General features: G+C 40.6%; 1 protein-coding gene across 1 annotated transcript in view; it reads left to right on the forward strand.

Moving 5' to 3' along the window:
- The window catches only part of slit3 (slit homolog 3 (Drosophila)), a 334,139-nt gene that overhangs the window by 21,984 nt on the left and 295,371 nt on the right, over positions 1-16,784 (forward strand). The window contains exons 3-4 of the mRNA XM_042492991.2: positions 7,231-7,302; positions 12,775-12,846. Coding sequence (XP_042348925.1) covers positions 7,231-7,302; positions 12,775-12,846 — 144 coding nt within the window. The remainder of the gene's footprint in view (positions 1-7,230; positions 7,303-12,774; positions 12,847-16,784) is intronic.

Consider the following 16,784-nt stretch of genomic DNA (forward strand, 5'->3'; position numbering starts at 1 on the left):
TGAGAGGTCACAGGGACATTGACCTGTGACCTTTGACCACCAAATTTTAATCAGTTCATCCTTGAGTTCAAGTGGATGTTTGCGCCAAATTCGAAGAACTTCCCTCAGTGCATTCTTGAGATATGTTCACAAGAATGGGACAGACAGACGGAGAACATAATGCCACTGGCCACAGCTGTCGCCAGCGTGGAGGCATAAAAATGTAAGTCCATGTTCATGCTTGGGTATAAAAAGCTTGCGACTTTGCATCCCATCTCCAACAGCCAGTATAAGTTTCTTTTAACCATGATGTTGATGTTTCCCTCAGCTCAGCCTATTAGCTTTCGTTGTGTAAACGTAGTCATAGCTCAACCACACAATTGGCAGATCAGAAAACGCTCCTATGAGACATGCTATCAAACGACCCGTTTACTCATTTAGAGGACTTGATGTTAAATCTACCATTAACAAGCAGGTCTATTATGACCTCTTTCTTTTTCCTCATTGTGACTCTGTATTTGTTTCTTTACAAGCTATCCCATTAACAAAAACCCTCCATGCTGGAGCAATTAGGTAAATGCTATATTTACCTAATAGGCCTGTATATGGCTATAGGGGAAACAAGTCTCTATAAAATAAAGTTTCCCATCCTAATGAGGGATTTCAGAGCAGGAGAGAATGCAAGTGTCCTATCCAAGGAGTTGAATTCCGTAATTACTGAATATTTACGAGGTTAAATAATAGAGTAATGGTGAGCTGACATGCCAGTAACAAGCAGCAAGACTCTCATTTATAAAACAAGCAACAAGATGTTAAACTGGTGCGGATATGATGGTGCAGAGATGAGACTGCTGACAAAAAGTTACAGTTTCTGAATTGTTTGCAAGAAAGTGTGAGTCATTGTTCAGATGAAACAGCAAAAGAAAACTCTGAATTCAATATTGTGACCCATCTCTCTGAGTACTAGTTAGGGAATTTAGGGAGTTAAGTAATATTGGGACATCCCAAGATACCGGAATGTCTTTAAAAATAAAGATTCGAGATTTTTTTAAGATGTACAGAAGGGTTTTCTGTAAAGTTGTGCACTTGTAATTGAACTACAAAAGTCTTGTTCACGTTCCATCTCTCTAAAAATGATATCAGTTTTCACCTCCATACAGACTTTAAACAAGTGCTGAGAACAGATTGCCTGATATCAGACAGAATTTATACTCTTCACACCATCTTTAGTTCGACATGTCGTCCACCCTAACTGATTTTGTGGAGGGGGATTTGATTTTCCTTACCAATCACTTGAGACCAAAGTTTCCGCCTGAATCTAATGTCATTTTGAGTCCAGACTGATCTGTAGTTTTAGTACTGGATCAGAATGAAATAAAAATAAGCCATGATGTTGGGCAGTGCTGAGAAGACATGTCGCTTTAGAACAGCCCCAACAGCAGCGTCTGTCTCGTCTTAGAGAGGTCACCATTGGTTCTGGCACACGGTTTGACATCGGTATTAGTCCCACTTGTGGCACTGATTGGCTAATCATTACTCCCCCTTACTGCTCTCATTGGATCAATTGTTTTTTTAACTGTGAAACAGTTATTTCAAGTCACAATGCCAGACGAATCAAACACTTTGGTAGAGTGGATAGACTCAACGGTCCAGACCCCAGCAAAAGAACAGAACGCACATAGACACATTTTTCAAGTCTATCTTAACACTATGCGACTACACTACACTAAGAGGTTTTTTGTTGACTGTACAGTAATTGTTTCTCCTCTACACATTGGTCATGAAGACACCCTCTCTTAAAGCATGATGCACGCCCAGACTGAACAAATGTTAAGTGTCATAACTGATCAATCTGACACTGTGTTTGTTCTGGGGACCCAAAAAGGGCCTAAAACAGCTGATCCAGCCTGACCACTTTTCCATTTCAAGGCAAAATGACTTTCAAAGATGATGACAAATTGACATTTCTTTTTTTTTTAAATAACTTTTTTATTTTTTGTCTTTTGCCTTTGCAACAGTGTCTCATCTTATCAGCATGTTAAAGTCATTGCTGATGTTACTCGTGCTTGTCTAACTCTTCATATCTAAACGGCTGCACTCAGCAGAGTGTGACTCCTCGTCTCCTCTCAGCTGTCCTAATTGACGTTAAGGGCTCTCTCACTCTTCTGCCTCAAGTGGCTCAAATGTGTGTTTGTGTGTGTGTGTGTGTGTGTGTGTGTGTGTGTGTGTGTGTGTGTTTGTGTACAGTATGTGTGTGTGTGCGCGTGTGTTTGAGGCCTATAATAACTATAATCACCGTTGGCTGCATGCAGCTTCCCTCCTCACTCTGTTTTAACCAGCACGGTAGATAAAAATACACTCCCAGGACAAACTACACAGAGTGGAAATAAGTTGATGCATGTGTGTGTTTGCATTCATGAGTCCATTTGTTTAACTATAGCTGTACTTATGAGGACCGTGGTGGAGTTTGGAACGTCAGTGAATGTGTCCGGTTTTTATTACATGTGTACGTGTTTTAGCAAAACCAAAAAGTTTTATTTGAGTGCATCTTGTGCACTAGAAATAGGGTGAGAAGGACCGAGGAGAAGAGGTTCTGCGTCTGTGTGTGAGTGAGAGAGTGTGTGTGTTTGCGTGTGGTGGGCCAGCAGCTTGTTTCATGTGGTTGGTGATAAACTGCTGTGACATTTCCCCACTCTAAATCTCTTAAAGAAATGGGGAGGAGATGGCTTGGGAAAGGGAAGATAGTCTGAGAAAGTACGTACACACACACACACACACACACACACACACACACACACACACACACACACACACACACACACACACACACACACACACACACATTGTTGCAAATGATACTGAAGGATGAACAAAAGCATACATGGTCACAGCCTGGTGTGGCCTTTTTTCTTATCTGTAGGTATTACTGTTACTTACCAGACCTTCATATCTCCCTCTCACTCCTTACACACACACACACACACACACACACACACACACACACACACACACACACACACACACACTCGTTGTGGGATTCTTGGTCACTTACATACATCTCATGGGAAAAGTTTGCATGTAGTTAAAGGCTCCTTACATTCTTCCCAGGGAAAACTAATAGCTGCAAAGAAGTATTCCTCAATGCCCTTGTTTACATACAGGCCAGTAATTACTGATAATTAGTCGTGTGAAAATACATGACTCCCATTACATATAGTCTGACTTCTGTTAAACGCCTCAACCAATCTAAACTTCAGTGTATTCGGTGTATTTTCAGCTGCTAAATGATCTGGTTGTACAGTAACACCTCAATGATGAAAGAGTCCAAAAATTACAAATATCTTTATTGGACTTTTGGACGTTTGCTGGTATTTTAAATTTTCAAACTTATTATATGACGTCATTAAGGCACCTAAATCAGACAGCCTGCTGTAGTCCGATTAAACATTTAACATATTGTGTTCATTTAAAAACATGTAATCCAATCCAGCAGTCTGAATATTCTTTACTCTGTCAGACCGTCTCGCTGTAATCACAGCTTGTCTCGGCGTGCACACTGCATGCGCAACACTTAGCGTAATATCTTTGGCAGCCGTACATCACAAGATTTCTTCCAGACTGTGGCGAAATTGAGTAATTCCAAACAAATTTAGATGTAGGTGAAAACTCGTGCTTGATTTTGAACACTTGGCTGGAGAAAGTTAATGTGGTTTCACCCGTTGTGTGTAAACAACAAGTGAAGTTAATATCCCCTGAAGTATTTCCTTATTTCCTTCAGACGCCAAGCACTCCATGTTTGCCACAAGGTAGCGTGACATCATTGTGCTCTTTGTAATGGTTGCTAAGACTCTCTAATATGGTTGAATGAAAGAGTTATTAGACACACCAGGCCCCACACACATGAAATCAATACGTTTTCTCTCTTTTCTCTGCCCTTCTCCATCTCTGTGTCGATGACTAATGCCTGATACAGACCAATATAAAAACAGTACCTCATCCCAACAATATGCCAGCATCGACTCCCCACACCATGTGTTTGGCTTGAGATCCCCCTTGCCTTTCTAAACTTCATTCAATAAATCAGCGTGCGGTTGATCCCTCGTTTGGACAAATAAACTCTGATAGTTACTCAAAGTTATGTCTTGATTTAGCTTATTCTAAAGTTTATGAGATATGTTTTTTCTATTAGGATGGAGAAGTCAAGGGACTAGAATAAACACGCTGGATTTATGCTGGCTGGACTGTACTTAGGACCGTACATATCTTTATATGAGTATGCTGCAAGTGCATAACTCTACCTGTGTCTACTCTCTACATGGTTTCATATACTGTATATCTGACTAGGGCTGGGCAATATAAAGGTATTATATCGTATCGAGATATGAGACTATATATCGCCGTAGATACTGGACATTGTTATATCGTGATATGGAATAAATGGTGTTTTTTAACCAGATTTTTAAAGGTTGCATTACAGTAAAGTGATATACTTTTCTCAACTCTTTAGACAGTTCTAATACTTGCCTTTACCCACGTAGTCATTATATATACATTGCCAATGATTATTGATCAAAAATTGAATTGTGGTAATATTTTTTTCATAGTACCAGTTGTCAATCCTACAATATTGTTAAGAGGAAATTTGGTAAAAGAAATTTAGTAATGTTTGCCTCTGTCTCCCAATTTTAGCATTAATTAAGTGCTTTTGATAAGATTTAAAAATATCAAGATGTAACCAAAAAAAAATCACAATATAATTTTCCACACTTTTAGCCTAGCCCTATATCTGACATTGTTCATTAGTGCTGGGAATGTATAGCTGTGCCTGTCAGCTGTACATGTCCTTGCAATCTACAGGCTATAGTAAGGAACGCCAAGAGGACAGTTAATGACCATCCAATGAGTACCAGTTACGGCCCTCTGGTAGGAGGTTCAGAGTCCCTCATAGCAGATTGAATAAATAAAAAAAAAAAAAAAAACAAATTTCCCTGTGTCAATATAGCTTCTAAATACAGGCAGGGAAAAGGGTTTGGGATTTTTAGGGAAAGTGGATTTCAGTTATAATAATTGCTGGTGTGTTGGCTTTTCTGATTGCCTATGTGTTTTCATAAGCTTGCTATGTTTTCTCTTTTGATTTATTACCCAACCTTTGTCTGTATGTACCTTCGTATGTATGTTTTTGTATGTGGATCTTGAATCTGTCAAGTCAAGTCAATTTTATTTATACAGCCCATTATCACAGAACATTGTTTGCCTCAGAGGGCTTTACAACGTATGACATCCCTCTGCTCTTAGACCCTCACATCACCTGAGGAAAAACTCCCGAAAAAGAACCCCTGTAACAGGGGGAAAAAAAGAGGAAGAAACCTCAGGAAGAGCAGCAGAGGATGATGAGGGATCCCTCTTCCAGGACGGACAGACGTGCAATAGATGTTGTAAATAACAAATGAAATACAATCATTGCAAAAAGGAAAGAGAAAGAGAGAGGGGAAGAGATGCACAGCAATAATGGAAACAGACACGTCATATTACAATAACGATAGGTGTGAAATTACTAAATGCACTCTATGATGATATTGTGGGTGCTGATACGTCTCAGTCGCAGTCTCATGCGTATATTGATAGTGGAGGTGTCCAAAAGCATGATCACGGCATCGGCGCAACCGGGACCAAGACCACATACAGGGCAAGCAGGGGGTACAGTATCAGTGCAGCCACAGCACGGGCACAAACAAAGGCATACTCTGTAGTATCTTCTGTACAGTATATGTATTTGCACCTGTTAGTGTGTTTAAGAGTTTAGACTTCTTTCTCCAACTCTCATTTTTTCTGTAGCATGTGTAATGTGTTTCTGTGTATAAACTGCTTTAAGCATGCTAGGTGTATACAACATTTTCATTTTTCTTAAACAATTTTTCATCCAATGTTTGGGGTTTTTTATAGTGTGTGGTTCATTTTAAAGTAATTTTGTAATATATAAGGAGCCCTATCATTAAATAAGAATAGAGTGAATAAGCATGCATTTATGAATGTGTGCATATACAAGTTTCTTTATGAATGTGAATGTCCATGGATGCATGATTGATTGTCTGTGGGTCTGTTATCATTCAGTCAAGTGCATGCCTCTGTCCAACTGATCGTCTGAGTGTGTGTGTGTGTGTGTGTGTTTGCATGTGTGTTTGTTGAGAGAGCCGGCCTGACAGACCACAGATTGATGGCTGTAATACAGCTGCATGTCTAAACATTTTCTTTGAAAGAATATTTAAAGGAAGGTCCTGCCAAAACAATTCAAAGTCCACATGGCGGGTCCGGCATCGTCTCTTTTGATACAGCTTCTTTAGTCTTTGGCGTTCTATCTATATTATATCTCTCTCACTCAATCAATCTAGGGTCTGCTTCCTAACTCACTGCCTCCTCCTTTCTCTCCTCTCCTTTAACTTCTTCCCTGCTCTCTTCTTCTTCCTCTCACATCACCCACTTTTTCCACTCTGATCTCCTCTGTCCCCTCCCCTCTCTCAGGAGATGTCACTCTTAACATCCTCAGACAGAAAATATAAACACACATATCTGTGGAGATGTTCTCTCTCCTTTACTCTGTCCCATCTGGAAAACCTTAGATGGCCCCCAAAACATGACAACACACAGAGCAGGGAAGAGAAAAGAGGAATATGCATTACATTGGGAGCAGCACTGGAAAGAAATGGAGAAGATATCCACTGAGGGGTGGAAGAGGGATGGGTTGTTAATTGTTTGTTTTGGCTCACTAGATCGTGACATTTGTGAAATGCTGCGTGTCTTAAACTTTTCAAACTTTTGCTGGGTGCCAGATTCATTTGTTCAGTGCACTGATTCCTTGTTTATACAACCAATTTCTAAAAAGTGCAAATGTCTCTCCCGATGTTTGAAATCTCTCTATTTCTCTCTGGCAAGCAGCTGATGTTTGCACTGTCCAGAAAATGAGATTAAACTGGTGTGTTTTTTCCTTTGGTTTGAACTCTTAGGTCAGCCTGGAAAGCTGGCTGTGGATAGGCTTTCCCAGCTATGATTGTCCCTAAATTTGATATTTAAATTAAACTTATTTTAACTATTAATAATACTGCTAATGTTACTGATAAGTCTTATTTACTCCATTCACCATTATTTCCCCTCACTGCTACGTCATGCAACATTTCTGCTTTTATTACTTCTGAACTGTGGATTTGTTGTTAGCAACTAAAACTTTGCCCTTTGTCTTTCTGTCCTTCCCTGTAGTCATCTGGAGGACAACCAAATCAGCGTTGTTGAGAGAGGAGCCTTCCAGGACCTCAGACTGCTGGAGAGACTGTAAGTACTCCGTCTTATTCTGCTACCTGTTGTGTGAGAGCGAGAAAATGCTAATGCAAACTTAAGATATTTTAGGCATGTAAAAACCCACCAGGCCACAAAGATGCTCACATATAAGTATCCCAAAATATATATGCATGCACGCCGGCAAACAAGACTTCACACACATGCAAATATTTGTCTTATGGCTGCTGATTTTCCTTTTCCCCAAACATGCACACCTCTGACTTCCTGTAGTCCATTCTCTAAAGCACATACACACAGAGAGAGTGTACCTGGATGATACCCAAGTCCATCCACTTCACACACAACCTTGGAATCTCTCATAGATAGTGCCTCGGTCTGTGTGTGTGTGTGTGTGTGTGTGTGTGTGTGTGTCATCAGCTCACACCAAGGCTCAAGTCAACAGAATCAAGGTGTCAGTGCACAACACAACACTTCCCGCACACACACCTGCATGTTTATGACTCTGTGCTGGAGGGAGGACAGACAGAAAGCTCTGCAGGAGGACATGCTGTTACCTCCCTGCTGTATAGATTGTTTATGACACTTTGGCATGAAATTAAAATATAGTAATACATTGTGTATTGTTAGACATTATATCCTAAAACTGTATTTTTATAGCTGTAAGGTAACTAAAAACCCTCTAGCTGCCACTTTGGAGGTCATTTCTAAACTTAGCAGCTGGCTGTCTTCACAGTGTTGAATTCACATTGCTGGGCTTGGACAGGAGCTGAGAATTTCTTCACTGATGTGATAATGTCGATTTTCTTAGCTATTTGAGCACAGCAGGCTGGTTAATCTGCCACTGTATTTCCACAATGTACTCCCGCAATATCACAGTGACAGTAACTTGAAGACACACTGCAGAAAGTGTTGAGTTTGGTCCACTTCCAAAAGGAGTTTTTATTTCACAAGCGCAAGACTAACAGGGAGATTTTGTCACAGGCTCATGACAGAGACATACAGAGAGACAAAGGCACTTAATGCAGTTCAGGTGACAGCAAGCATTGAGTGGCAGCAACATGTGTATCTTGTCTCTAAATGGAGATCAAACATCTGATGGTGAAAGTGAGAGGTGATGGGCTGCTTTAATGTTAAAAGGCTCTTTAACACAGTGTGTCAGGAGGGGTCAGAGGTGAGGGGTGAGGGGGATAGAGGTTACGACACAACATAGCTGTGTGTCAAAACTCCCACAAGAGATGACTTTTCATGTGTCTAAGGCATAGTTGCTAAGAGTGTGGCCCGGGGGCCAATGGCGGCCTTCAAAAACATCGTGTGGACCTGGAACATGACGTGAAATGCACATCATATCTGAATCATCTGCTGTCCATTTCCATTTCACTTTCATTAAATACATCTAACAAGGTTCTCAGGGTCATGGAAATTTGGGAAAGTCATGGAATCTCACATTTTCAGGCCTGGAAAAGTCATGAAGGTGGTAAAAATCAGTGATCTATTATGTAGATGTGTGACGTTTTGTTCAACCATCATGTACGTCTCTTCACTTTCTCTCAACGCTCTGTCTGTCCGTGTTGAATACTCCAGCAGGCTCAAATTATGTGTGAATACAGTTAGAATATGATATGTTTAAAAGACGGGCAGAGAGTTTGGTAAGGGAAAAAATAATTATGGCTCCTTGAAAAGTAATGGAAAAGTTATTGGAAATGTGTTGGACCCCTGATTTAATACACAACTCGGATACTGCATTAAACAAGTGTCTGCCAGGTTGAGAATGTAATCTTGTAGTTGGATGCTGCAGGTTGTTATCCAACTAGTAAGAGTGTTAGCAATTTTGGTGCTCAACTGCAGTTAAATGTGGAAGTAAGATGCGGCCCTCAATCACATGCTCATTCCCTAAATTTGCACTTAGTCACCAAACTTTCAGCACCCCTGGTTTAAGGGGTTGTGCAATGCATTTATAACTTAAGTTGCAGATTAATACACTTACTGTAAACATCAATTAGTGTTTGTATGACTTTTTTTTTTACTTTACTTAAAGCAAGAAGTATAGTTTTTCTCTGGCTTTTAAAAAGAATTCTCTCTTTCTCCCAGTTTGTGAAACATTTGTTACCAAGTTGCTCATTGCCTTTTTCTAATGTTTTTGAAAGAAATTGCATCAATTTTCTTAGGATTCAAAGGTCTAAATACTCTTAAAAGGCAGCACAAGTAAAATGATGTTGCTGCACGTTTCAAAGGGTTAAGGGGAGATATCTGCACATTTATCTCGGATGCAGATGTGTTGGAAAATATCACTTGACGCATGTTAAGAAGATCCCACACACTGCTTTTGCACAGCATCGCAATTGATTGATAATACTAATGTTTCAGTCTGGGCCTTTGTCAAAAGTGTGACTCTCTACTCTTGATGAACGTCCAGAGGGACAGAAATGTTAATACTCTCAATAAATTCTGATGCTGAGCAAAAAAGCAGTGTGTGGGATCTTCTTTTCAAACTTTAGTGATAGTGAAATGCTTTTTAAAATGCTTAGCTGACAGGGTCTCTGATGTTGTGGCTGTCAGGGTGAAAGTTGAGGGGTGAGAGGTCGTGGTGCTGAGACTGTGTGATTTATGGCGTCAATGTGAAAAACATGGATCGTAGATAGTCGTCTCCTCGGGCGTGGACATTCATGTATGTCAACACATGAATTATAAAGTCATGGATACGGTCATTTCACTTCATGGTTGTGTAAAAGAAACAACCAAGGACTCAGAGTTGGTCTAAAATGGCAAAATGTAGCTGTTATTAATCCAGTGTAAGGTTTTAATTATTGAATATTTTGTAGAAAGAAAAGGAGATCTTTCAAGATGTGCGTTCTATTTTGTTTTTCTTATAAAAATATATCAAACTTCTGAATTTTGAGGCACTGGTCCAGTGAGATTAGTCCCCTTCAGTCTCCAAACCATTTCTGCTGGACTTTACTGTGATTCTGACTAATAGGGATAATTTTCCAAAATTTAAAAATATAGTGCCCATGGACTTGTGGTTTGGTAATGTTTCAAAGCTTCCAAGCAGAAGAAAGTCGTCATTATTATTTGAGAATACACAAAGGATTCTTCTCATAAAAAACCATAACTGTTTTGCGAGCGAACATCTTAAAATGACTCATAACTGTAATAGAAGCCGATCGTACGCTTTGCTTTCGTACCAGCAGTTATTTTCAGGGAGCAGGGGTCAATTATTTCAAATGGTGGATGTCTCTTTTTGGACCGCGGCGATCTTTCCATTGGTGCACACAGGAGTGAAAGTCAGGGTCTTATTATCATTATCACAGGGGTTAAAAGGTTGGTGTCTGTGTCTTCTCCAGCACAGATTCTACTTTGTGACCCTGTGACCCCCCTCCACCCTCCTTTTCTTCTCTTTTTCCCTTCCACGCCTCGTTTCTCAGACAAATGCTTTGGTAGCTTGATAACACTTTCACTCCCTCTCCTCACGCTGTCCTCATCTGTCTCTGCTGCAGCCGCACCCACCCTCCTCCCGCACACACACGCAGACACATCTTTCACCCTTAAGCACTCTATCTCTCACTTCACCCTCGCACACAGGTCTGCCCATTGGTCAGCACCATTCTGTCACTCTCTCCATCCTCCTCTGCCTTTAATGCTCAGGTCAACAACAACAAACTGGTTTGGTGTTTTTCATGTAAAATATAAGAAGGCACTGGGCTGTTTTATCTCATAATAAATGAGAAATGGTCTCATATTACAGGAAAAAAAATGCTCCAAAAGGTTTCTTGGAACTTCTGAAATATTACCAAGATTAAAAAAGAAAAAAAAACAGAGGAGGTGATGCTGAATGAAAGCTATTGGACTGGAAAAACGCTACATCCATAGGGTTTTAATTATCAATTGTTTTATCTTGTTTTTTTTGTAATAATTTCCTGCTATCCATCTGGTAGTTAATGAAAGCCAGCCAAACCCTCTGTTGCTTTTAGTTTTTGTTATGTGCACATGGGGGAGTATAAACACAACGATGTATTGCCTTTGCATTCATTCTGGTATTCTTATGGCTCATGTGACCGCACCACGCTAGATGATGAGTTTTTGCACAACATGTTTGGGCTCTCCTGATTGGTCATTACTATTAGTTGCTAGGCTTTTTAAGAATTACATGGTCTTAAAAGTGTCTTTGCAGAGTCAATTGTCACTTTTCTCACATGCACCTTTTACACATGTATTAAATAACCCATCGTAATCTTTGAAAGAGGCTTTTTTTTCTATGATAAGAGATTCGCTGTATTTTAAGATGACACTATTTATTGGAAAGCTTGGATTCATGAGCACAAAACCTCTCAGACGTGTTGTCTTGACCAACATTAATGGAATATACAGGATGAATAAGCTTTCAGTTTTATTAATGAGAAATATTAATCGCTGTAAAATGAATTCTTGGGCAAAACACTTTAAGTTTTGTGCATTTTGTGTCCTATCAAGATAAATAAGGCCAATTGTTAATATGTTTTATTTTTTTAATATTGTGACTGTGGCTATTTTGTAACTCCCTAATTGATTATGGAGATCAAACCGCGATCACTTTCGGGTAGAGAACTTGCAGTTGTTTTTTTGAATTTCGAGATATGTGAAATCAGCACACTTATTTATTTCTGTTGTCATTTTTAACTGAACTGAACTGAACTGTACATAAAGAAGAAAAAAGTATGTGGTCTGACCTATCTGACATGTCTGCTGTGTTTTTTAGTGACACATCAAGGCAATTCCAGCAGTGATTGTGTGTATATTTTAAGACAAATCATGATCTTTCCTAAACATAACCCAGTGTTTTTTGTACCTCAACTTAACCCCAGCATTATTGAAACGCCCACTTTTTATTGTTACCCGACACCTCCAAAGACAACACTTGATATCTCAGCTGTTCTTGGTCTCCGTTCGCTCATTGCTGTTAAATTGTTTGTACTTGACGAAGGGGTTTCACAAAAAAAAGTGACAAAACAGGTTTAGATATTTTCCAAAATATGTTGAAAATGTACTGAAAACAGTCTTACCTAAGGGACTTATCCAGGGAGGAGTGTTTTTATTTTAACTGAACACATCTTTCAACATAGTACAGATGCCTGGAAGACGCCAGGAACCCAATCTTGTTCCTCCTTTCACCCAGAGGTCAAAACACATGCAGGGATGAGAGTGATAACTGGCTTTAGGGAGCTTACTGCACGATAACCTGCAGCTGAGTCACACACACAAAACACAGCATGATAACCTGCTGGTCACGATCACAGGAAACCAGACAGACTTTCTCATGAGTTTGACCTTTGAACCATGAACCTGCTGACCTTCAAGGTGATCCAGTCGCCTGGTTGATGATAGTTCAGTCAACACTAAAAGATGAATCAAAATGATTTATGAGTTTTGTGTTTTTGCCCTTTTCTATTCATGCTTTTTCTTCTTGAGTTTTAAAAAGTGAAGCTGTTTTAATTTAACAATATTTTTTTCTTTTTCTTTTTCTCTCCACAGTCGTCTGAACAGAAACAAACTCCAGTTCCTCCCAGAGCTTCTCTTCCAGTCCAACCCCAAACTAGGACGACTGTGAGTACACCTTTTTTTTGTTTTTCCACCTCTCCATCCTACTTTCCTCAAATCTCCCATCTCTGTCTCTCTGGCTCTCCCTCCGTCACTCTCCCTCTGCTCTTTCCTCTCCTCTTTTGATGTGTTACGTGATCCATTTGAAAACACAGCCACGGTGCAATGTCAGAACTTTTATCCGGGGTTGAGGGTTCAAGTCCCGCGCCAGGTGACACAGTGCCGCTCTGTGCTCCCGGGGAGAGGTGAAAAAGAGTGTGTGCATGTGTGTGTGCGCATGATTTTAAGAGGTGAAAGTGTGCCTGGAGCGAATGTTTTGCTTGGACCTGTGAGGAATTTTTATTCGGGAATATGGAGTTTTCCCAGAGCATTGGGAGAGTAAGAGCAGGACATACTGATGCAGAGAAGCCTCCCTCTTGCCCTCCTTCTCTCTATTTCATCTCACATTCCCAGACGCGCACACACACACACACACACACACACACACACACACACACACACACACACACACACACACTCTTTCTTTGTGTGTCTCAGTCCCATCGGTGCATCCACCCTGTCTCCTTTTCTTCCCCTGTGCTCTTTCTGTCCGCACTCTTTCTTTCCACTCAGGTTTTCTACTTGTCTTATCCTCAGAGACTCTCTGTCAGCTTAGGTTGAAGGTTGAAACACCTTCTAAACTTTATAGCTGCTTATATTGGGCTGCCTTCAAGTAAAGCCAGAGGTAGACCCTGTGTGTGTGTGTGTGTGTGTGTGTGGCTGCTTTTGCTTGTATGTGTCTGCACTCATCTGCACTATATCATGTATATTTAAGTGTGTGCGTGCATTTACCATGTCAGTATACTGTATTTGCATATCAGTGTGGGTCGTGGGCAGTGTGTCTGTGTGTTGTGTAGTGTGTGCGTGTGCGTGTGCGTGTGTGTGGTGTGTGTGTGTGTGTGTGTGTGTGTGTGTTGTGAGGTGTTAGGATAGGGAATACTAGCACTGGGACATTAAACTTCTCACTTCTCTCACTCCCTTTTGTAATGTTTTCCATGAGGCAGAACGCCTGGGAAGCTACTGTAACCTTTCTTTGTTGAAAAAGTGTATTCTTCTATGAATGGCCTTGTTATATTTTTTAAAATATTGAAATTTTGGGAGTTTTAACAGATTGAAAAGAGAATTAGCCACACAAACATTCAGATAATACTCAGAAAAGTTATTCAGCATCAGAAATTAAATGCCTTTAACCTAAAAATAAAGATCTGAAAAGCTTGTAGCATGTGTTTACAACAGTTACAGATTCTTCCAGTTGCAAACCAGGGTCACTGCTGTGTCATAACACTTTGTAATATATCAAAATCTAAAAGGACTGAGATCCAATTATGTGCCATTGGTGAGTATGGAACAGTAAATTTCAAAAGAGTGTCTTTCAGAAACATCATCATTGTTTCGACATCTGAACTGTAATTTCCAAACAGAGTAAAGGAACCGAAACAACAAATACAGTAATAATAATGGTGGTTTATGATGATGACAGTAAATTGTATTTTCTGCAGCGCTTTCTCAATCTGATCTCTTGTGTTGGCAGAAAAGCCGCAGAGAGATGAAATCTTCTCAGTGGGGTGCGAACTGTAAAACCTCTACTTAAAACTCCGCACAGATGTGTGTTTCATATTTTTGTGGCGATGCGTGATGTATTGCTGAAGACAGAAAAGTAGACTGCTATGGCTGAAAGCAAATTGACATTTACGTCAACTGTGGCTTCCAGGATCGCACACAGTCAGAAACCCCTCATGTGAACACACACATTGACGGACGCAAACACATGCAATCACACATACTCCATCACGCACACTCTTACTGTCTTTATCTTTTCTTTCAACTCCTTTCTCTTGTTCTTCATGAGTGACAGTCTTATTTCCTCCGCCGCCTGGATTACTATTCTATAAAACCCGTAATTGGTCTCGATAGCTCTTATTTATCGCCGGTCGAATATGGATCCCTATAGAGCTCTCAGACAACTCAGTGCGAGAGTGGAAAGGGTGAATGTGTTCCAAACTTAACATTATAAATCTCATGTTCTTTATATCCCTACTTTGCCATCAGCACAATCTAAATTACAGTGTCTGGAGTTTCCTCCTGCCCTTTATTTTTTTTCTTTTTTCCACTTTTCTCATCGTTCTTGTCCATTTTTCAGCGCATTTTATCCCATCCGTGCTGTTTTTTTCTGCGAATGAAGAAACTGGCGGTGATGTAAATAGCCAGGTATGTAGATGAGAGAGCGTGTAAAAGAGAGAGTCAGAAGAGGAGGAAACTCAGGTAGAATGACGGCAGAAAAAAGGTTAGAGACTGAAAGATGGAATAACAGCAGGAGAGTAAGAAGGAGGAGACGGGGAGGTTTGCTGGTGGGTTTCTGGTTTGGGTTCGTAACCTTCCTCTCTGTCAGCCTCGGTTAGATATTAAATGATGGCAGTGTGATAGGAATTACCTCTTAACCCTCCTATTAAAGCCCTGTGGTCTGAGGTTTGGAGACAGGAGGAGAGGGAAGGAGCTGGACTAGCATTAAGGGAAAATAGGCATGGGTTGGAGGTTTGCTCTTGAGGAGGGTGGGAGGTAAGGGCAAGAGGTATCAGGCTGGATAATAGTTTTTACCAGAGTCTTGGATCCTGCCGAGATGAACGGAGCTTGAATCGAAGAGGTTGGCTTCGCGTCTTTTTGGAAAATGTTTCTAATTGAGCAGTAAGTGCGGATGGTGAGCGCCTGACAAAGACAGATGAACGATAGGTATTGGGGAGGTCATGTGAAGGAGGGAGATGGATGGATGAAAGGATGCTGGTGGAGGATGAGGGGAGCGGGGAGATGGATGGATTGGAGTCCTAGTGACCCCTCTAGGTGCTCGGTAGGGGGGAGAGAAAACAAAGATAGGGGTGGTGAGATAGATGGATCGTGGACTGGAGTCTGTGGGTTTGAGTGTGTGCAGTCTGTGGTTGTTTCCCCCCACAGTTTGCAGAGACTGTGGTCTTGCAGCACATGCAACACACACACTAAGAAGAAGCTCTGAGTAGAATACATTTACTAGAAAGGCAATGAATTGCTGGTTTGAAAAGCAACAATCACGTTGGTTCGGACGGAAAAATGCAGGCGTTTGGTTTAGAGGGCTTTTGTGCATCGGTGCACATCACAGTGTATCAGGAAGGTTTACTTTGCTAAGTGACTTGATGGCTGTTGGTCTCCTGTCTAATAACACTGACCCAGACTGAGCCTCATCCTGTTATCTTCACTTTCTGCTCTGGTAGCTTGTGCGTGCGTGTGCATGTTTTATGTGTGCACGCCTGTGAGTGTATGTTGCGTGCAAGGCCCCCAACCAGCACTGGTTTACTGCCAGTGATACTCATGAAGCAGCATCATTCTCCCCCATTAAAGCAGCTCAAGTTACAGTTGATTGGTTTGCATGAGAGGAGAGGGGTGCGACCAAGAAGAAAAATGAGAGTAACGTCTGCCTCGAGAGTTATTTCCCCTTTTCCTTCACCACTAGGAGGGCCTCAGATGCTGAGTATTACATAATGCAAGAGGTGATTTTTGACCACGTTTCAACATTTATAGAAACTGAACTGAAGAAGCACTGTCAGGCTGCAAAGATGCGAAACCTAGTGTATTTTACATCATGTTACTTTGAATAAGAATGCAGAGAAATGATATACAGGCTATGCTTCAAAAAAACTTGCTTAACTCCACAAGACTGGAACTTCTGAAAGACCACATAATATATCTTACTCTTACAAATAAAACTGCAAAATGCACCCTTGCTCAATTCAATATCCAGGGTTTTTGCAAATACAACAAGTATATAATTTTATATACTCCTATATATTAAATATATATATATTTTTTTAAAGATATTTTAGGACTTTTTTTTACTTTATTTACAAGACAATGATAGCGTGAAAGGGGGAGAGAGAGGG

The sequence above is a fragment of the Plectropomus leopardus genome, chromosome 8, assembly GCF_026936395.1.
Source record: "Plectropomus leopardus strain MGB_pleo_1.0 chromosome 8, ASM2693639v1, whole genome shotgun sequence".
Classification (NCBI taxonomy): Eukaryota; Metazoa; Chordata; class Actinopteri; order Perciformes; family Serranidae; genus Plectropomus; species Plectropomus leopardus.